This window comes from Podarcis raffonei, chromosome 7 (genome assembly GCF_027172205.1).
Source record: "Podarcis raffonei isolate rPodRaf1 chromosome 7, rPodRaf1.pri, whole genome shotgun sequence".
Lineage (NCBI taxonomy): Eukaryota > Metazoa > Chordata > Lepidosauria > Squamata > Lacertidae > Podarcis > Podarcis raffonei.
Genome location: NC_070608.1, coordinates 25,388,022 through 25,410,669, shown reverse-complemented (window position 1 = coordinate 25,410,669; position 22,648 = coordinate 25,388,022). Strand labels below are relative to the sequence as shown.

At 46.0% G+C, this 22,648-nt stretch overlaps 1 protein-coding gene across 6 annotated transcripts; it reads right to left on the bottom strand.

The window, feature by feature from the left end:
- Positions 1 to 4,082: 4,082 nt before the first annotated feature.
- TP53INP1 (tumor protein p53 inducible nuclear protein 1) lies at positions 4,083 to 18,184 on the bottom strand. 6 transcript variants are annotated; one of them, XM_053395623.1, is made up of 4 exons: positions 18,101 to 18,184; positions 9,962 to 10,252; positions 8,411 to 8,825; positions 4,083 to 6,356 (listed from the first exon to the last, which is right to left on the bottom strand). In XM_053395623.1, exons 2-4 carry the CDS (start codon positions 10,071 to 10,073, stop codon positions 6,107 to 6,109), a joined length of 777 nt encoding a protein of 258 aa, XP_053251598.1. In that variant the 5' UTR covers positions 10,074 to 10,252; positions 18,101 to 18,184; the 3' UTR covers positions 4,083 to 6,106. The 6 variants fall into 6 exon arrangements, with proteins under 6 accessions (XP_053251598.1, XP_053251593.1, XP_053251592.1 ...); XM_053395618.1 differs by lacking the exon at positions 18,101 to 18,184 and adding an exon at positions 16,322 to 16,514; XM_053395617.1 differs by lacking the exon at positions 18,101 to 18,184 and adding an exon at positions 16,356 to 16,514.
- Between the last annotated feature and the right edge of the window lie 4,464 nt (positions 18,185 to 22,648).

Below are 22,648 nucleotides of genomic sequence, written 5' to 3'. Positions count from 1 at the left end.
GAGTAACTTGGTATTTGCATTGGATATAAGATAGGAAAGAATTCTAAAGGACCAGAAAGCAGTTGGCAGACCATTTTTCTGTACAAAACCTATAGGTATTGCTTACCACCTTTGGGTTGCATTTAAATTTTTTGTTTTTGTTTTGTTTTTGCTCCTCCTTTGAGATTGGTAAAGGTAAAGGTAAAGGTACCCCTGCCCTTACGGGCCAGTTGTGTCCGACTCTAGGGTTGCGCGCTCATCTCGCTCAAGAGGCCGGGAGCCAGCGCTGTCCGGAGACACTTCCGGGTCACGTGGCCAGCGTGACTAAGCGGCATCTGGCGAGCCAGCACCAGCGCCGCACACGGAAACGCCGTTACCTTCCCGCTATAAAGCGGTACCTATTTATCTACTTGCACTTAAGCGTGCTTTCGAACTGCTAGGTGGGCAGGAGCTGGGACCGAATGACGGGAGCTCACCCCGCCACGGGGATTCGAACCGCCAACCTTGCAATCAGCAAGTCCTAGGCACTGAGGTTTTACCCACAGCACCACCCACGTCCCCTCTTGAGATTGGTAGTGACCTGAATTACCAGGTTCCCTTCTGGGATTCACATTCATTTTTTAAAAACAGCAGCTGAATCTCACTTGAAACTGCTGGTGAAGAGGGCATTCCCATCAGAGCAATTTGCATCACTATACTAACAGAACTCAGCCTCCTGGGTGTGGTGTGGCCAAAATACTGCAGCAAGGTGTGATCAAGGTCATCCATATTCCATTGCCTTAGCCATAAAAAGTACAGTGATGTGGTTCAGTTTGCAGATAAGGAGATTAGCCGGCCCAATCATAAGATAACGCTGTCAAAAATGAGCCTCTGCAAGGAACTTGTGATGACTCATAGCTGCGAGAGAAACAGCAACTGAAAAAGTAATCAGTGTGGCTCCAGTTCTGTTTTAAACAGCCTGTTCCAAGCTGGCACTCTTCATACTACAGCTCCCATCAACCACAGCTGCATAGGACTGATGGGATTTGTAATCCAAAACATCCGGGGGGGTCACCTGGTTGCCAGAGGGCTGGTTAAAAGAAAGAGTGGAAGTTTTACAAGATCATAGAATCAGCCACAGACCATCCTTGGAAGCTGGCAACAGGTGAAGAGAAAGAATAAACATGCATGCCTGAAGTATTTTCCTCTCACCATCACATCAATTGGCTCTCCATCAACTTACATTAAGAAGAGGTTTAAGGGAGAGAAGGCTAACTTTCAGATGGCTTTAGGCCCTACTACAGTTCAACTTATAAATTAAGTTCTGAGTCCCACTAAGGTTGCAATTCTAACCCACTTACCTAAGAGTCAGATCCACTGAGTACTTCGGAGTAGACATGGTTAGGATTGTGCTGTACTAGTCTCTTGACCCTGAAAAGTGTTAACTGATACCTGAGGCGTGTGTTTTCCACCCTATCCTTGTGATTGTAATCTGTTTCACCTGGTTTTAGTTTTTAATTGTTGCACTCTGCCCAGGGACCTACAGGTGAAGGATGCATAGTAAATGCAATGAGGATTATGGAAACCAGGCAGCAATTTAACATTTTTGCAAAGGCCAATGGATTCATACTGTGTCTTTGGACAAACGTATAAAGAAGGATAGCAAGAAGAAGTGTGCATGCACACGAAAGCTCATACCAATAACAAACTTAGTTGGTCTCTAAGGTGCTACTGGAAGGAATTCTTTTTAAATATTTTGTTTCAAGGATAACAATGTTAGATCTGAAATAAACACACATCTTTTTATGTTTCAATTCTACAACACCATCCCTTCCCCCCCCACGCCTATTTACAGGAACAGAGTATGCAAATATTCAAATGCAGCATGCCTCTGAATACAAGCTGCTGCAGAGCAAAATCAGAAGAGGTGTCTTGCCTTCCATGTCATGGTGGACTTCCCAGGTGCATCTAGCTGGCTATTGTGGGAAAGGAGCAGATGAACTAGATGGGCCTGTGGTCTGATTCAGCAGGGCTCATCTCCTGTTCCTATCTCAGAATGTCAGTTTGGCATGATATAAACTTCATTAATACATTTTTAATGCCATCAATTCAGCTGGCATTAAAAAAAAATCAGTGTATTCAGGGTTGTGGGCCCAAGCTTGTGGTACTCTCCACCACCTGAAATTAGACAAGCACTCTCCTTGCTGAACATCAGGTGCATGACTAAGGTTTCATTGTTCCAAGATGCATGCTAAGGTAATGTCTGGTTTTATATAAGAACCAAACCACTTGAAGCCAGTCTTACAGATGAAGCCCTTGCAAAATGACTGGGGGAATAATGCTTACATGTTTATGAGTTTTCAAAGGAAGCAAGTTCTCAATGTGAGGGGGGAAGACCACCTGCAGGAGCGCTACGCCATGTAGCTGGCGCTATTAAGGGAATGTTCTTGCTTGCAAGCTTCAGTCAAAAGAGACAGCAGGTAACGGGGTAGAAGTACCTCCGTGCAGAGCACAAGAATATCCAGCCAAAGGCTGGCTCTGCTGGAAACCCTCATACCATCTGGTTTATTAGGTGTAAGGATTTCTCTCCCCTCCCAATCCCGAGGGTTTGTGCAGTCACTAACTTGTGGTGGCACACTCTGTAGAGATGTGCATTGATTTTCACAGTGAAATAAATGAGCTCTCTTCATTTTTATAATGAAAATGAAAGGGGAAGAAAACAAACTGCAAAGTGGGGAAAGGGGTGTGTGAAATCCATTTAGGGCAGGCATCCCCAAACTCGGCTCTCCAGGTGTTTTTGGACTATCATTCCCATCATCCCTGACTACTGGTCCTGTTAGCTAGGGATGATGGGAGCTGTCGTCCCAAAACATCTGGAGGGCAGAGTTTGGGGATGCCTGACTTAGGGCTTCCCCAACCCCCATTCATTTTCAAGTTGCTTTGCACTGGCTACATAGTCTGAAATGTGATGTATATGTGCATCTCTCTGGGGCATAGAGAGCGTGTGAAATCAAGTAAGACAAACTGTAAAGCTCTACCTTGTATGTGGATAACCCTTATGCTATGTCTGTACTGGGTGCTTTTAAAAATTGGCTGGTTCCTCATCTAGCCTTGGGCACCGTTTTGAATTACAACCCCATCAGAAGCTGCCAGCACAGTTTAAGCCATGGGTAGACAAACTAAGGCCCGGGGGCCAGATCCAGCCCAACTGACTTCTAAATCCGGCCCATGGACGGTCTGGGAATCAGCGTGTTTTTACATGAGTAGAATGTGCGCTTTTATTTAAAATGCATCTCTGGGTTATTTGTGGGGCAAAGGAATTCATTCTCCCCCCCCAAAAAAAACAAATATAGTCTGGCCCCCTACGAGGTCTGAGAGACAGTGGACCGGCCCCCTGCTGAAAAAGTTTGCTGACCCCTGGTCTAAGCTATATGAAATGTGGCAAGTCTGATATTGTTTGTATATATGAACAAAGGCAAATCCTATGCCATTGAGGTGGGGATCACCAAAAGGTTGCAGTCTGCCGAAGATTGGATGGATCTCCCATTGAAATCAATGCAGAAAAAGAAACAATAACCATCAAGAAACAAAAGGAATGCAATTAATATAAATGGAAAATGTAACTTAATATGGAATTAAATGGGAAAACAATGCCCCCTGCCCCGTATAAGCCAGATCATATAGATGTGATGGAACATGGGGGAAATATATAAACACATTGAAGTCTATAGACAACTTGTTGCCATTGAGCTGCTTGTTGGACATCAATCCCAGCAGATATGGGCAATGGTCAGGTATAATGGGAGTTACAGTTCAGCAACTTCAGAAAGGCGACAGGTTCCCATCACAAAACTAAATGGTATACAGAACCAGCTGAAGTATGCACCTGCTATACTGCAATAACCATTTCCAAAGGGGTTATGTTTAATAAGTACCATAATAGTGTATCTCTGTCTCATTTTCTGCACAGGAAACAGATTTGCAGTAACTACTCAAGCACAAGCTACATTGAGATATTACTGTATATTGTAGAATCAGGGTGCTAGAACCTTGAATATCTAAAGAACTGCTACAAGGACAAAACAAAAATGTCTCTAAAAAGAAGCTGCCACTGGTAATGCATAGACTGGTGTACAGTATTTATCCCAACAGAAATATCCCTTTTTTTAGTCTTCAAGTTCAAGTCTGCTGTATACAAGTCACTTAAAAAGGCACAGTTTTGTTTACAATACATATGAAAAAACAGTTTAAGCAAAGTTATTGAATCACCGTTCAGTACAGCACAAGGCCCCCACTTTTACAAGTTAATACCATTTTTTTAAAAAAAACACCCCCACACACTATATAAAAAGTCATACCTACTCACAAAACACATAGCATTAGAAAAGCAAAAAAATTCTAACAGTCCAAGACTTCCAGGCACATTATAGAACTAGTAACAGAAATATGCAAGACAATTAAGAGTCAAACATAATGATGTAATGCAATCATTCCTTTCCCAACGGTATTATTTCCAATATTAAGAACTGAAAAGCACATATATTTGTGCAACAAGCTTGTGTGTCTACCTCAAAAAAAGATAAGCTTCCATCACTAGAAAGTTATCCAGTAAAATAATGGTAAGGAATATTTGTATATATCAACTAGAAAGTCTAACTTCAAACGTTTGCTAACATACACAGATAAGGTGGGCAAGGTAATCTTCATTTTAATATTCCTATAAACAGGAAGGAGAATGGTTTCTGGAGACAAAAGATGAAGGCTAAGAGCCTACACAGACCTATTTGCTAATACTTTATTTCAGTTAGGCAAACCTCTAAACAAGTGTACCTAGGACCACAGTCAAACACTGAAGCGTTCCTGAGTTTATAAATATGTCTGTGGTGTTTGCCCATGAAACCGAGAGAAGCTTAACAGTATTGGGTAACCACTGAAATAAGGTAAAACGTTTGTGTAACTTAAAAAAATGAACAACTGGCTGAAATTCAGAATATCCTAGTATGGAAGTAAACAGAAAAATGGCTCTGAGGAACTCCAGATGTCAAGCATTAGACTCAAATATTAATTTGTAGACAGATGAAGACTACCACCACATATTTCTTAAAACTTCTAAGTTATTTGGACCAAATGGTCAAATTAGACCACTTTATAGTAGAATGGTTGCTGTTTTTTAACTCGTTAAAAAAAAATTAGTTAAGCTGGTAGTATTTCAAGTGAAGGAGAGTACTGGTCAAGTGATCATCTGTCTCTATACTTATATTGTATAGCCTGAGACACTGGAAATGTTTGTCGCTGTCTTTTGGGTCTAGAAGGTCCAACATACCACAATGACCCTCACTTGCATGCCTGCTTCAGGCTCTGCTCTGTGGAGGAAGCTGGCTAAACCACACCGAGCAATGGAGGTTAAGCAGACGTTGATGGGAGGAAGTCAGGTCACACAAGATTCTTCCCCTGCCCCATAGACAATTCGCTCGTCATTCAGAGTTCAATGCCATACAGTCTATCACATTTTAATAATTGTGTTCAAATGTTAACAGCAAGGGTGTGGAACCTGTGGCCCTCCAGAAGTTGCTAACCTGCAACTCCCATCAGTCCCAGCGAGGTTGGTCAACAGCCAAGAATGATGGGAGGTGTGGCCCAGCAACATCTGGCAGGTCAAAGGTTAGCCACGCCCATTAGGTTAAGAGGATATACAGTATACACAGATCGTTGCAAGTGTATGGCTGACCCTGAGTAGTTCTGCAACTGCATTTGGACTACAAAGTGATGTGTCGCCTGCTCTGCCTTGGTTAAAAAGGCCAATAGAAAAACAAACCCACCCATCCATCCATCCATCCGTCCGTCATAAAAAGGTTCTAGAAAGTCATGTACAAAAACGAAAAGAGCAAACCCCCAGTCACACAAACACTATTGTACTGATATGTTTCCGAGCCATGAATAAAATGTAGTAAAGTCATTCTGTGAGGAGCACACGGTTACAACAATGTGGTTTACAACCTAAATGTAACACTTAGTGATTGTGTAGAAATAACTGATGATCAGCCTAAGATTGATCTCGCCTTCATTGCCTACACATGAAAAATACAAACAGCAAGTCAACCGATAATATTTTTTTTGAAGAAGGAAAAAACAACAATGCAAGATGCCCTCAGTAATTATACTGACGCTGGCAAGGCTGGTGAACAAACAATCCGTTGTTCTTGAGTTGCCGAGAGTAGCAATCCCTGGTGAGGTTTTGGCGACGGAGGCAGTTTCTGTTCAGATATTGTCTTTCGTTGTGTCCTTTTATCCACTGGGAAGGACGAAAACTCTTGGTCTGTTCGAGAAAGGTTGAGTGAGCAGTGATTGCTGCAAAATAGCATCGGATGTGTTGACCCCTTTCACTTTGGGCTTCTGATCTAGAATTCAAAGGAGAGAGAGGTTATGGCACAATCATTGATGGTCTGCGTGTCAAAACGCTCTGGTGACAGTGACACAAGTCAGTGTGTGCTTGTGGCTGGCACAAAGGTAGCTCTTTGTCGTGTGGTAATGATCTGGTTCTGTGGGTTTAAGAATCCTGCTTAGGGGCAGCATCAAGGGTGGGCATGGCTGGGCAACTGCCAGGCCCCAGTGTTTGTCTCTCAGAGGGTGGTCTCTGCTGATCTCTGGCCCTGCTGCTGCTCCTGAGAGTAAGGAGAAGAGACCTCTACATATGCCTTTGCCTTCTCTCCTCGGGAAGGTGCTATGGATTGGGTCCAGAGGGAGAGGCAAATGAAAAGGCCCAGGGGAGCTAACATGGAGCCCTTCAGAGGTTGCTGGATGACACCTCTCATCTATCGCAGCCTGAATAGCCAATGGTCAGGGAGGGCGGGAGATTTAAAAAAAAAATGTTGTGATGGTGGATTGGCATTACAAAATGTTTAAAACAAACACACCCTTCCAATATCCTATCCTAGTACATAAGAGAATACAGTTAAACGAATCTTGTTTATATTTTTGACTGTTTCATCTTTTTGGCACTATTCAGCAAATGAAGTGGGAGTGTGAGGTGGTCTGTTGCTGCTGGAATTACTGAAGCCTTTGTTGCTTCTATGATATACAGTGGTACCTCGGGTTACAGACACTTCAGGTTACATACACTTCAGGTTACAGACTCCGCTAACCCAGAAATAGTACCTCAGGTTTAGAACTTTGCTCCGGCGGCGCGGCAGCAGCAGGAGGCCCCATTAGCTAAAGTGGTGATTCAGGATAAGAACAGTTTCAAGTTAAGAACGGACCTCCGGAAGAATTAAGTATTTAACCTGAGGTACTACTGTATTTAATAAAATCACACCATGTTAAATATATCTTTTTTGTTATGCCTTTATGTAAACACATGAACTTTGGATTAACTATTCAGATAGGGTCCAGTTCACGGTTCTATCCTACCAATATTCTAAAGTGGAATTTTCCAAATATTTCCAGCATCTTGTAAAAATTAACTAGCTGCTAATAGAAGAAAGCTGATTAGATCCTCATTCTTGCAGTCCGTATTTTGCCCATCCAAAATATTTACTAGTGCAAGCTCCCTAGGGTGGATGGGAGATGAAATCCTACAATATATGGAGGACCCTGTGCCCTGTTTCTGCTTTAGGCAAAGGGCTTGCACAGATTAATGTTCGCTATTGAGTTCAATGTACGTAAACCCCCTTTGGGCTGGGGCTGGATGCATGTGGCCTGAATGCATCTGGTGGTGGACTCCTTCTTCATCATGTGAAGGTGTAATCTTGAGATAGATGGGCAGAAGTATTCTTAGTGTGTGCCTGCAAAAGGATAGATGGATGGATGGATGGATTTATGTATGCATATATGGTCTGGAAGGGAGGGATGTGTGGTCTGAGTGTGCTTGTTAAAGAGAGGGGGACATGCATTGTGTGTATGTGAAAGGTAAACAAAGTTAAGGAGAGGAAGGCAGGAGAGGATATGGGGTTCATTAAATCAGATCAGAACATTGTAGTAGGAGCATTCATGACGGGGTTGGGTAAGAAGGAGGGCGTACCATAAGGAGAAGAGAGGAAAATCCTTGCATGTACCAAGGATAAAAAAAATCACGGGGGGAGAGCATGGGCATAAACCAAATGGGAAATTTGGTGGGGGAGGGAGTAGTGTCACAAATACAGAGAAATAGTAGAAATGTACCAGTGGGAAGAATCAGGGGGGTGAGGGGAAGAGAAATAGAGAAGGGAAACGGAGCGTACTAAGGAGATTAGGCATGGGATGATGTGTGGGGTGTTCTGCACATGTTTGAAAAGCTTCTTTTGCACACAGGGAGTTTTGCTAGGTGTCTGGGGCTCACCCCACCACCAACGGAGGATAACATTTCATACATCTGATGAAGTTGGCTGTATTCCAAAATGTGCTAATTTTAAAGGAATATTTTCTCCCTAGTGAACATTATTTATGTTCTGTACAAATCAAGGAGCAAATATCTTACCTAGGATTGCTTACATCACGAGGCTCTGTCTCCTCCTCCTCCTCTTCTTCTTCCTCCTCTTCCTCATTACCACCACAGCTCGTCTTGTTGAGGCTGTGGCGAGTATTATGGACTGCATATACAGACATGCTGGGATGTTCGATCAGAAGGTTCTCCAAGGGGCTGGTTTCCACTTTGAGAGCGGTCAGGCCACCCGCAGTGAAACATGGAGGTGGCGTAATGAACCAGCTCTCTTCCATGGGGCACGAGTCAAACTGGATAAAGCAAGATTCACTGGCATCTGCCAAACATTCCAAGGAAGGAGGCAGACAAGAGCAGACGGGTGAATTGTCCACAGGCGATGCTTTATGGATATCTTCTTCTTCCTCCTCCTCCTCCTCCTCCTCTTCAATCATTGAGAAGTTAGTACAGGTGTCTATTGGGAGTTACAACAGCCATTGAGATAGATGGGCGAGGTTGATTGACGCAGCCAGAGTTCAGATAGTTTACAGTAGGTGCAAAGAATATGTCCCCCCCCCTCAAGATATTGTTGGACTACAACTCTGCAAGCCTTGGCCGTTCTGGCCGCGTCTGAGAGTTGGAATTCAAGAACATCCAGAGAGCCATAGGTTCCCCAGTCTTAGTTTGCAAGGAACAAAATATCCACTATTTTATACCGCTAATGGATGCTGGGGAGACCTTTTAGGTAACAAGTGTCTAATAAATAAAATAAGCGGTTGTACTCACCTATGATTATTGTTGTCAGTGCAACTTTTTTTTAGTAGTGCTATGGAATATTCTCCCTTTCCTCCCCCCCCATACCCCCTAAATGTCTCCTGGGGTTTTCCCCAACCTCTGGAGCAGATTTGGGGATGGCGTGAGCATTCATGGGGGCAAAATCCCATTGTGCTAGCACAAGAATAGGGGCACTAGTGCAATAGGCAGTGTAAAAACACAGGAATGACAAAATCTCTACACGACAGTTCTCTACACGGGATGATTCTCCTTCCATGGAAGAGCAGGGCATAAATGCCCACTCCTCCTCTATAGGGATAAGGATACAGGTGGCGACCATTTCGCATGGGGGTTCCAATCCCAGCCCCAATGCATAAGCATGCATTGCCCTGTTACACGCACTACCCTCCTCTTCTGGGTCCAAAAGGACCCGCATGTTGGTGATAGCATGTCAACTGGTCATCGGCCGTTTTACGCTAAGGTAAGCATCTGAACCAACCCACAAATCCTTCCAGAGGGTGGGGGGTGGCTTACAGTCTACAACAGCTGAACAAAGTTGGGGCAAGGGAAGGGGGAAGAGAGGAGAGATCAACCATTTATAATTACTGAGTTGTGGAAATTTGTTGGCAGTATGGAACTTGGCCCAGGAAAATGCCTTGTGTTGAGGGCAAGATACTTTCCCAGCTTCAACAAGCTGTTTTTTATTTTATTGTTTCCCTTACACAATTTCTTGTTTAACATGAAATATTCCCTGCAATAAAAAAACAAAACACCTTTGTAAACAGAAAATAAAGTTTGCTTCCTGATGCAGAAATGATATTGAAATGGAGATCTTACCGATAAAATCCACCAGAATCCACTCCTCCTCTTCTTTCTCGCTGAACTCTGGCTCTTGCCTGGGCAAATTATTGATTTCTCCCACAAACATATTATTCAGCCTCTGGAACATTACTAAGGCAATAACAAGACTCTGGCTGGAACGTCTTCGTATGCAAGAGTTAAGGTACAGGTTCACAATGTACTAGCCAAGGGCGCAGGTAGAAGATTAAAGTGCACAAATACTTTTATCTGCTTAGGCACAGAACATGGGGAGGCATGGCTTTCTTTGTAAACGGTTGCTACAAAATCCTGCAAAAAAGACAGAAAAAAACAAGTCTTAATGCTACATGCACACACAGAAAACATACACTGTTCAGGGGCTATCCCACACATTACATGGCAGCGACCCATATTTGTCACTGAGCCACGTGGAGCTGCAGGCACCATTTTCAAGTAGATTCAATGGCACAATAAAAGGGCAGTTTCAAATTTCTATAGAGGGGAGATGGTTCCAATGGTGTCTTCAAGTACAAAACAACCAGTGGCTTTTCAAAAGCATTACAGTGGTACCTCAGGTTACATACACTTCAGGTTACAGACTCTGCTTCAGGTTAAGAACTTTGTTTCAGGATGAGAACAGAATTTGCGCTCCGGCGGCGCAGCAGAAGCAGGAGGCCCCATTAGCTAAAGTGGTGCTTCAGGTTAAGAACAGTTTCAGGTTAAGTACTTAACCGGAGGTACTGCTGTAGTTCCATTTTTTAAAAAAGAGAAAACAATACCACTATAGAAAATCTGAGATAACTGCAGGGCAATTAAGATTCCTCATCTCTCTCATCTTTATACTTGCCCAAATAGGTGAAATCAGGCTCACGGGGTAATCAGCTCTGCCCACTGAACCATCATATTGTACTTGCCATCCCCACTGCTCCATAGGTTCCCCCCCCTTCCCAGTCCTGCCTGGAGGTGCCAGGATTTGAACCCGGGACATTCTGCATATAAAGCATGTGTTCTATCACCTAATTAGAATGCTTTCCTTCTCTCTAGTCTCCAACAGTAGTTAGTTTCCTGGAAGTGCTAGGGCTTAAGGTTGTATCTAAAGAACAGCCCGTGTTCTGGAACTCCTGGTTCTTAATCCAAAATTTTTCTTCAGAGATGTTTCACCTCAGCTGCAAGGACAAACTTATCAGCCTCCTTCTCATCTCTTATTAAGTGTTCTAGGGATAAGCTTTACAGAAATGAAAGTCCATCAGTTCTATAGTACCACATTCACTGTTTCAAAGATCAGCAATATAACTGTTTCCAGCAGGGGGCTCAGAAGCGCAGGTTTTAAGTTAAAAGTAGCATCCCCCCCCCACATATCAGAATAGTATTCTGCAGTGAGATTCCAGTTGCACAGCTAGGGAGTCTCACTAGCTTATAGAAATTCTTAATGCTGATGATATTGAGACACCGAGAGAGTTCTTGCTTGAGGGCATGCGGCAGCCAGATAACATGAAAGTAATGGCACATTATACAGTTTTTACATCATCTCAGTAGGCCCGATCTATGTTTCCCAAACTTACTGTAAATGGGAAGTATTAAAATGTTGAGGGGAAACCATGTAAGAAACACACACAAAAACTGGTAGAAAGCAGAGCAATGGAACAAGGTCCAGGACAGGCTTCTCTAAGGAGGTCTGATCCCTGCCCTCTTATGCATTGACTGGAGAACACAAAAGCCACCCCAACATTTCCCAATCAGGCAACCATCCTGTACACAGCATTATCTGATTCCTTATATTAATCTTCAGAGCTCCAGTGCTGGGGGCTCTTTTTCTTCAGGGCTTTTGCTACTTAGGGATTCTTTCCCAGATACGCCTTGATGCACCCGGGGCAGGAGCTGGGGGGAAAGAGAATCACCACCCATGTTCTAGGCATTTGGGTAAGCTGCCTGGAATTCCCCCCCAGATCTACCTTAAATGATACTTGCGCCTCTTCTCACTACCCCTTGCTTAAATCTACTCCCCCAAAGTCACAGGCTAGAGCAGGAGACGGCCAACTTTTTCAGCAGGGGGCCGGTCCACTGTCCCTCAGACCTTGTGGGGGGCCGGACTATATTTTGAAAAAAGAATGAACAAATTCCTATGCCCCACAAATAACCCAGAGATGCAATTTAAATAAAAGGACACATTCTACTCATGTAAAAACATGCTGATTCCTGGACCATCCGCGGGCCAGATTTAGAAGGTGATTGGGCCAGATCTGGCCCCTAGGCCTTAGTTTGCCTACCCATGGCTAGAGTGAGCGACTTTTTTTGGCGGGGTTTTGTTTACACATGGGGAGAACTGTGTGAATTGTTTAATTTTGTAGCCAACTCTGCCCTGAAGTCTCAGGGCAGAGAACAATAGATTAAAAGGCACCAACAGAACAACCAGTTACCTCCTCCACCTTTTCCCCATAAGCCCTTCAGTTTTTAACTCTGCAGCCACCCAAATCATCGAAAAGCAAAAGCCTTGTAGAGAGGTTCTCAGACATGAGTGGGCAGATTCAGACCACCCATCTAGCCTGTGCTCAGGCTGGCAGATTCTCCAGAGTCTCTCAGGGAGGGGGCACTGTCTTGAGTGGGTTATTTAGTGTTGAGCTTTGTTTGCCCTTCACCCGATAGTCCCAGGGCAGAAATATGCACATTCTAAATAAAAATGAAACAGTACTATTAAAACAGCATAAAACCAAATATGCATCTGCAACCTTAATTCAGATATGCAGTACACCTCAGCCCTCCACCAAAGCCTGGGCAAAGAGGTATGACTGTGCCTACTGCCAAAATGATACCAGTCTCAAGGCAGTGAGATGCAACTCAGAGGAGACCTCATTGCAAAGTCGAGCATCTCACTTCTGACAGCTCATTCAAAGCTGTGCAGCAGGCAGCAGCTAACAGGTAAATCATTTGATAAAATGTTTTTTTGCACCATTCAGAACTTTTCTTCTTGTTGATTTTCACTGCTTTCAAAGGCAGCTCCATGAAAACTGAAAAATAGGTTGCAAAAGCTTGAACAATGGCTGGCTCCCCCTAATCCAATCAGCACAACTTTGGTCTGATCAACATATAGAGGAGAATGAAGTTAACAGAAGAGACTGTGCTATTTCAGGCTGCCATTAGAGGGTGCCATCTTTTTTTAAAAAAAGTACTGTATTTGCATTTGCATTTTGTTTTTTGTTACCACTGAGACAGAAACAGACACCAATTAAGGGGAGACACAGATATGTTGAAAGACAGGAAAAAGATGGCCATGAAGAATGGATTGCAAATCAAATGATATTTACAATAAACATAGCGAAGGATTAAAAAAAAAAGATTCCTGCCCCGTGTGCAGTTTGAAGTGGTATTGTTAATTTTACCATGGATGAATTCTGCTACCACATTCCACTACATGGGTAGGCAATGTCTTAAAGAGAACTTAGAAGTTTGAAACTGCCTACCGTAAGAGCTGAAAAGCAATCATGCAAGCATTCTCCACCCACCCACCCAAAACCATCTCCAAAAGCCCTCGGAAGCCTATTGGAATGCTCAGAGGTTGCATCAGACAAATGCTCGGAGGTTGCATCAAATGTGAAATGTACTTGCAAAGCAAAACAAATGCAAGTCCAGAACAGTTTGCCAAAGACTAGAGCCTTCTGTGGAAAAATAAATACTTGTGAAACTTTAAAACACATGGGGGGGAACACAACTAACTTCCTTGCCCCACAAAGCATCAGGAACTCCTATTGGAAAGTTGCACAGCAGAATGCCCACTATACTCAGTGGGAAGGAGCCATGAAGTCTGTGATCAGCAGCTGCATGCAAAAGCAGAAGGTCCCAGCTTTGTTCTGGTGGCATCTCCAGGTAAAGCTGTAAAAGATCCCCATCTAAAAACCCTGGGGAGCTACTGCCAATCAGTGCAGACACTGGGTGGAACAATGGGCAGGGGTCTCAAACTGCAGTCAATGAACCAGAGCTTCATCCAGGTTGTCTACAGTGCGGATCTGTGGTTCTGCCCATACTGTATTGATTTTTATTACTGCTTTTACATTTTATTGAATTGCAATCTGAATTCTGCAAAATGTAAATCGTAATACCATATGAAGCAATTAAACTGCAATTAAGAATAATAAGTCATCTAGCACGACACATCACAATTACTACAAACAGGCAGAGAAATCTTGAGTGGTCTGTCCGTTTTCAAGTGATCTATGGTAGTGTGTGTGTGTGTAAAATTTGGGAAGCACTGCCAAAGGAACCTTCCTAACTGTAGTTACATAATGAGTGACTTACACAACTGCTTATCCACAGGGGGTGCTGTGTGTGTGTTATAGGAACCAACTCCTAGGAGCTGAGGTCCCTTTGGGGGCCCCATAAAATATTTGAGGGGGTCAGGGCACTGTCATTCAAATGGTATGTGCGAGCCACATCTTGTGATCAATTATGTAGGGCAGGGCTTACCTGGGCCCCCCAATATTTTATTTAAGTTGGCACCCCTGGGGGTGCGTGTTTACGAGAGCACATAGCTTGCTCTTGTCTGTTCATGTATATTGGGCTTCAGGATGGGGCCTCAGCAGGTATCGGGCCTCGGGGTGTCGACCCGGATTGCCCCCCTCTCCCCTCCCTTGGCGGCCGTGAGTCACCAGTTCCTGGTTTGTTTTGATCGCGCAAGTTGCCTCTTCCCCGGGCGGCGCCGCTTGGCTGCTCCGGCGAGGTTAGTCACACACCTGAACCCGACTCAACTTCGGAGTCCAAGATCCGCCCCGACGGGAAGAGACGGAAGCCTTACACCAAGGGAAGGGCGGTCTCTCTGTCAACAAAACAGGATATGCGGAAGGCGGGGGGGGGGGGAGCAACCCGATCCCTTTCCAGCCCCCTTGGGCGGATCAGGCAACCCCAGCTCCTCCTCGGCCTCAGTCCCCCCACTCCCTCTCCAGGGGGCGGGCAAGGACAGAGACAAAAGGGAGGGGGAGTTGCTCCAACCACAAGGCCGGGTAGAAAGTGGGGAGAGGAAGCGGAGGGCATCCACAAGGCGCCTGGATCGGCTGCACTGCCTGGGCAGTTGGCTTGGAAAGGACATCTCCAAGGCCGGAGAGCTCTCTGTCCACGCCCCACGGCCCTGGCCGCAGAACGACCTTCACCCCCGCCCTTTAGGGGGAAAAGGGAGGTCCCCTGCTCTCCGCCCGCCCAGCTCGGCGCCGGACTCCACCCTGCGCCTCCCTCGCCAGCAGTTTGAAACTCCGCTCCGGAGACGGAGCGCGCAGGGCAGGCGGGCAAACGCGCGCGCCCTTCTCCGCAGGTACATAAAGTTTGTCCGCGCCGGATTATTATTCAGCAGGAGCGTGCGCGGAACGGTGCCGGGATCCACGCGCGCCCCCGCAATTGATATTGAAAAGGGGATCCTGAACCCCGATCCTACAGATCTGGCGATAGTAAGGTTGAAGGATGCGATCCTATGCGAGCTCACATCAGGATAAAATCACTTGGCACTGAGCACTCACAGAATTGCAACGCGGAGCCGTTTATTTGAAATCAAAAGTCGCACCGAAATCAGTGGGGCTCTCCTTTCAAGTTAGTATGTTAGGGATAGTGTTTTTTTTTAAAAAAACCTACTGATTTATATTTAACGGGCTATGGGCTGGACTGCTAGATCTCACGAAAATAAGAGTTAATTCCGCGAATTTTAATAAAACAACCCCACCACCATCACCAAACGAAAACACCCCTTAAGGTACTCGAGAGAACAAGTTATAAGACGCTTTTTCTTTTCTTTTCTTTTTAACGATCTCAGCCTCAGATGAAACCCGCAGCAGGCTTAACCAGGAAGTAGGAACAACTGAATTTTGCAGGGCTCGCTTCCAGGCAAGCGGCTTCGCTGGCTGCGAGGCTGGCTGGCAAAACTACGCCACAAGTGGTTTGTGAGCAGCCCAGTCGGAAGGCGCTGCCGAGCGACGGACAAAGGTGGGAGGAGGATCGCGCAGTAATTTACCTTTAAGGAAGTAGAGCCGGGGGGGGGGGGGAGGAGGAAGAGAAGAGAAGACTTTGAGAGTTAGTTCTCCCTACATGAACTCCGGTGTTATTCGCCCCCCTCCCCGCATCTCTGCATACAACTTTGCAGAGGGACGAGACGGACCCTTCCCAGAAAGCGGAACGCAGAAAAGGGCCAGTGGGTAAGCGATTCTGCCCAGCAGCCAGATATATAAATATACTAAAGTTTATAGGCGGAGGAGATGGTGGGAATCCCCCTTGCCCAGTTCTTAAAATAGACCAGATTTCCTTTTCTCTCCCTCCCCCCCCCGGCCGCATCCAAACGGAACGCGCACCCAACGCCAAGAATATCGCGCCTAAGGTCACTTGTGGCCAAAAAACACCCACACGCACCCGGTACAAAGGACGCCCGCAGCCCTTCACTCACCGTCCGCAAAGCAGCCGGGCAAATCCGGAGCCTGGACGGCGGCGAAGTGAGGTAGATTGCGGGGAAGCTGCTCCTGCGGGCGCCCCGAGCCCTGTTGCACCGGCCAGTCTGCGCTCCCCGCAGAGCCTTTTGTTGTTATAGAATCCGGCGAACAGCTGATCGGCAGCGCCCGCCCCCTCGCCCCGCCCCGCCCGCCTCTTTTGCCTCGACGTTCCCACCCCGCGGCGCGCTGCTAGCAGGGGGCGCGCGAAGGAAGGGAAAGGGGGCGGGCCGCACAGCCGCGCCTGCACCAATTGGGAGCCCCGCGGTGCTCCGGGACGCGCCGGGACAGGCTGTCACTAACGCACGTGACGCGGCTCTGCGAGCTGCGGAGCCAGACGAGGCGGCCTGCAGCGTCCGGGATAGCGAGCCCGGGCAACAAAAGGAAGGCAGGGAGAAGGAGAAGCAGAGAATAGGAGAGCTGGGGAAGGAAGAGGAAGAGAAGGGGTGCGCGGAACGAAATGTGGAGTGGGGTGGGGGGAGGGAGAGGCATGGCCCAAGTGGAAAAATACAAGAGAAGTTGGGCAAGGTGCGGGGAAAGAGCCTGGAAATGCACAGCCCTCGTTTATTGTTACCCTCTCGTCTTCAGAAGAATACCCAGTTCCCACCCCGGGGACGGGGGAACATGAAGGGAACCGAGGAGACGTCATTCTGACCAAAGTGCCAGACCACTTTGGAAAGTCCCCTGCACGCAAGTGTCTCCACACAATTTTTCCAGCTGTCTTGACCAAGAGAGAGAGAGGGCATGCTAGGGGCATGCTCAGTTTGGAAGTGAGCAAGGTCTTGAAGGATTGGGAACACACACTTACACCCATGCATCCTAATTATTCAGGGCCTGGTGTTAAGTATGTTTTTCTACAAGCCACTTGCAGCAATACCACAGTATGTTTTGATGCCAGGGCCTGAAAATCCAGTGGTTAAAAATAATGGAGTAGGAGTTATTTGGGTGCCCATTAATGAGACCCCCCCCCCAGAACTGTCAGCTAAGGCTGGCCCTGAATCTCTTGGCAAACCCTTGCAAAAGGAGTTCTGTGGTGCTAAATCAAAAGCCTGCATTTCCTTCGTGCATGTGTCCTAGATGTGTACACTGGCTGTTGTTGCCCACCATTTCACTCCTGCAGGGATAACACTGTCAGTATTTGAAAGCCCTCTATAACCCAAGAGGGTTGTGGCCAAGGAATGAAACTTATTCATGTCTGTTTCATTCTGGTTTGGGTTCAGCTGTGACTTAAGGTCTTTCACTTTGGTTCATGCCAACAAAGTTCCTCACACTGGGACTCTGCTGGCCTAAATGGCAAGCTTTTTGTAAAACAACTAACTTTCTCTCAAGTGTATGCTAGTATATAAAAGTAGGGACCTGCAGTAATAGGTTGCAGTGTATTTCCAACTCCTCTTACAGGAATACTCCTTTTCAGGGCTCTAACTAGTGTGGAACAGGAGCCTTGTAGTCCTGCTTGTGATTTGCAGAGAAGGTGAAGATTCAAGTGTTGGGGGGGGGGTAGGGAGAGAAGGGAAAATTACCTTGAAGTATATTCAGAATTAAAAGGAGGCGATTTGAAGATGGGGAATACGATTGGGTAGGAAAGCTATATATGTGATGCAACAACTTGCAGATGTGATGAGAAAATAAAATAATACTACTTGATACATGTTATTTTGATGCAGTAGGTTTTTTTGTTTTTTGTTTAAATGTAGAGAAATATTACTGTGTAAGTAGAGTCCACCAAGGAATGTCCGCAGAAGTCCAGTTGACAAGAAAGCAAATGGCAACTTGGGCAGGAGAAAATTATTGTGCTTTGCAGCCAAAGTCTGCAGGGAAGAAAGAGAAAGCAAGAAAGGGGTCATATAAGGACACTCAATATAGGTTTTTTGCTTCCTCTTTTATAAAAAAGTGGAAAGTTAAGGGCAATCTTTCTAAAGTTAGTTTCCTGGTTTGCTTTCATGGTGTTTACATATCCTTTTGTTCATCCCACAGTTTTTGATGCATTTTCCAATCACTTTTGAAACCACAGAAGACTGTTTTTAAAAAAAATTAAAAAGTGGGTTCTCTCTGTAGCACTAAGTACCACATCCCATCAGCACAATGATTTCTGCTTGTACAGTGGAATGCCTTCTCTCCCTTCGCCCTGCACACCCTTAAATCTGTACTGGGTTTTCCCCCAACCTTTCAGAGCAGATTGGGGGGGAAGAGTATGTGGGGAAAGGAGGAGGGAAGGTTCATTGTGCAAGCAGAGATCCTTGCACTGCCAGAACTCAGTAGTATATTGTCCAATGGATTTGTTGCAGTTGGGTGACGGAGTGCTTCAGTCCACTTTAATTTCACAAACCTAGTGCTCTAGTATGTGCTTAACTCTCTACTGCAGAATATTGGTGGTCTGGTGACCCCCTCAGGTAGCTTCCCATGTTATAGCTTCTGAGTCTCCAGCTCTTGTGCTGGTAAGCCTCTTGTCCGGGAAGAGAACCATGAAGAGACATATCTGAGATAAGGAGGCTATTCCAGCAGAACAGAGGCAATGATGTGATTTGTGGCTTTTCAGTTTGCATTATATGTGGCTGGTGCAGATGTGGAAATTCATCTCACATCTGCAAAACAACAACAACATCCAAAGCATGCAAAATCTAGAGCAGCTCCAAAAGGGAATCTTTAGGCCCAAACATAACTGCTGCCTTTTTCTTCTTCAGGAAACCTTGCATGTTCTATCTGACTGGCCAGGGAAACAGGTTTGGTGGGTCCTGTGAGGTGATGTAGTGACTTAATTAGACCAAGTTGCATCTAATCAATCTGTGAACTCCTCCCTGCTCCCTGTGAGCTGTTGTTATACAGTAGAGAGGATGCAGGGCTTAGGAGACATCACACCAAATCCTTGGTTAGCCAAAACCTTGGTTACCCTGAGTGGTAAGCCACCAGGTTTCGGCTCCTCCTACCTCACAGGGGTGCTGTGAGGATAAATATTATAGAACAACTTTTGCAAATAGGTCAGATAACCTGCCGCCCCTGGTCTCTGAGCTGCCTCCCCACCCCAAAGAAAGGTGCCTTCTCACACTGCTCCACGGGGGTCTGGGAAGAGGATTCCCCAGTCTTACTGGCCCAACAGAGACTGGCCAAAGGTGAACATGAGGCCAACACCTTATCTTGGGAGACAGCAGCAGGCGCTGCTGGGCCTGCAAGGTGGAAAGAGTCTCAGTTTCCAGGCAGGCCTTGAACACAGCAAGCACAAGAAAGGCCAGCACAGCGCCTGCCTGACTCCAAGGCCGCCTCAGCTCCTGGCAACCAGCACCCTCTGGCCAGCCCCAGAGGCAACATTTGCCTGTGGAGCTTGTAGCCAGGGCTGCTGCAGCAAACAGCTGTGCAAGCCTTGGGGAGGCAGAGACACATCAGAGGGAGGGAGGGAATGAAAGAGGGACAGAGGTCAGTGTTGCCTGTGGCACCCCAGCCATAATTCAAGGCACCCATGGCACACTGGTTGAAAACCACTGTCATAGTAGATGGACAACCTAATTCTATGCATGCTAAAGGTAAAGGGACCCCTGACCATTAGGTCCAGTCATGACCGACTCTGGGGTTGCGGCGCTCATCTCGCTTTACTGGCCAAGAGAGCCAGTACAGCTTCCGGGTCATGTGGCCAGCATGACTAAGCGGCTTCTGGCAAACCAGAGCAGCGCACGGAAACGCCGTTTACCTTCCTGCTGGAGCGGTACCTATTTATCTACTTGCACTTTAACATGCTTTTGAACTGCTAGGTTGGCAGGAGCAGGGACCGAGCAACGGGAGCTCACCCCATCGTGGGGATTCGAACCGCCGACCTTCTGATTGGAAAGTCCTAGGCTACTCAGACACAAATCCAACTGAATTCAATGGGATATACTCCCAAGTAAGTATTATAGGACAATGCAGCCTTTACTCAGCTGTAGCAGCAGTAGTAACTGCTACATCACTTAAGGCTGAATCTCCGTTTCTCTTCCAATGTTGTAACAGTGTTCTCTTAACTTTACCTGGTGTCACAGTGACCTACTTGAATGCTAAACTGGAAAATCTTTTTTGAGTACTATTGAAGAAGACTGGAACAAATATAGGACAAAGCATTTAGGAGGTGGCTTTGCAGTTTTGCTGGTAGGAACAAACTAAGATTAAACACCACATTTTAAAAGACAGTTCAGTTTAAGAAATGACCTGACCTGGAAACTTGAGATTTTGCTTTCAGGTCTCTTTGCTCCAGAGCTGCAGTTCTTTCTCCGTATTTGCCTCTGCTATCAACTATCTATACATACATTTATTTCTTGTTTTATTTCGTGTTAACACAATGTAAATAAGTGGACGATACTTAACATTGATTGATAAGAGTGTTTATTTTTACTTTTTTTGTTTGTCTTTTTTCTTTCTTCTTTTTCTTTTGCTATATGCCTTTTGTTTTCTGTGGAAAATTTCAATAAAAAGCAAATAAAATATTTCTTCTTTTATTTGTATGTCAGGAAATTAGAACCCTTTCCAGTCCCTTTATTAATAACAGGCGATCATTGACATTGGCTTCAACCATGTTGGCATCCGTCTGTCTCAGGAGACAACAGAGTGCACGTTCAGGGGTGAAGTCAAAGAGCTGCATCATCAGAACTGAAGTGACCTCCCTGGGACGCAAGCCTGGGCAGTGTGTATGGAGGTCCTGGGCTGCCCAGACGATAAGACAGCCCCCCCGGCCTCACTGATGTGGTCCAGAGGAAAGCAGAGCAATGCGTTTGACACCAGCTTGGCCACAGGAGTTGCTGGAAGAAGGTGTACAAGGCGCCATCCAGCTGCCTTAGAGACTCCATTCCGCTCTTACGCTGGCAATATTAGCAGCCTCTCGGCTCACAAGTCTTAGATTCCAAGATGGGTATGAGTCTCAAAATGCAATCCAGGAGACTTTTTAGCCAGTGTGCATAGTGAGACACACTAGCAGGTACTCCCAAGCAGGCCAGTATTATACATCTAAAGCACATGACTTTCCCCAAGGACTAAACTGTTGGGGCCTAGATTCTTAAGGGTGCTGACATTTGTAGCTCTGTAAACTAGTTTCCAGGATTCTTTGGCGGAACCCATGCGGTTTCAATGTATGGGTTGTATACCATCTTATACCCTGCGTGTGTGCATCTCTACAGTCTGCTCCAATATGTGCATTCTCCAATTCCTTTCTTCCTGCCTATTTGGGGATGATTACCCTTGAAAAGCCAGGGCTGACACACTGATAGTGCGCAATCTCTGGACACCACCACCACCACCCCCACTTAAAAACCCCCAACAACCTTGGAAGACATGCAAATAAGTGATGACATCCACATCACAAAAATAAAAAAGCAACTCTGCTCTTGACCACACCTGTCCTTGTCAAAAGAATGCAAAGTAGTTTGCTGTTGATGCAGAAGTAGGCTAGAACACACAAAGGGAGTGGTCTGAAGTTCAATGAAACATAATAATAAAACAGCAGCTAGCAGAAGGGCAGCATTTTTGGAACGCAGCAAGTGGCCTTATACAAGAGCGGAGTATTTATTCATCTAGCCCGGTATTGTGTACTTCTGATGGGCAGCTGCTCTTGGGCTGTCTCGGGTTACAGGACTTTCCCATAACCTGCTACCTGATCCTTTGAACTGGAGACGCCAGGATAAGACCCAGGACCTTCCAAGCACGTGCTCTACAACAGAGCTAGGCTTCTCCTCCTTATTTAGAAATATACATACTACAGGAAATGGTGTGGGGAAAGGGAAAGGAGAGTCCCACAGCATCACATTACTCATTGTAAAGTTTTAATAGCTGCCTAAGAGCAAGAGGCCAAAGCGCTTACCTAAGTTCAGTCAGGAGCTCATTCCCTGACTACATGAACTGCTCCAACAGGCCACACTGTTTAACATGCATTTGTGGTGTTCACTATGTGGTTCTGCTGCCTCTATGACACAGGAGCTGGTGGTGGCACATGGCCTGCTTCTCTAAGAAGGTGACAATGGCTTGTGCTGTCTGCTCAGCATGGTGCTGCTGTGGCAGCTACCCATAGATATGGACATTGTTGGGACTGGCAGGGGATGAGCCAGAGGAGACAGTGCGGAGACAGTGCCTCTCTGGCACTGCCCCATAGGTCCATATTGCTGTGGAGATCTTTGGGCTGTGATGCTACTTGCCCCAGTTCTCCCCTGTGGACCATCATGCTGTTTGCATACTCTGGCCTCAGGCCCATCCAGTACACATGCCACCAGCTGACCCCCCAGGCAACACAGAAATCTCTCCTACT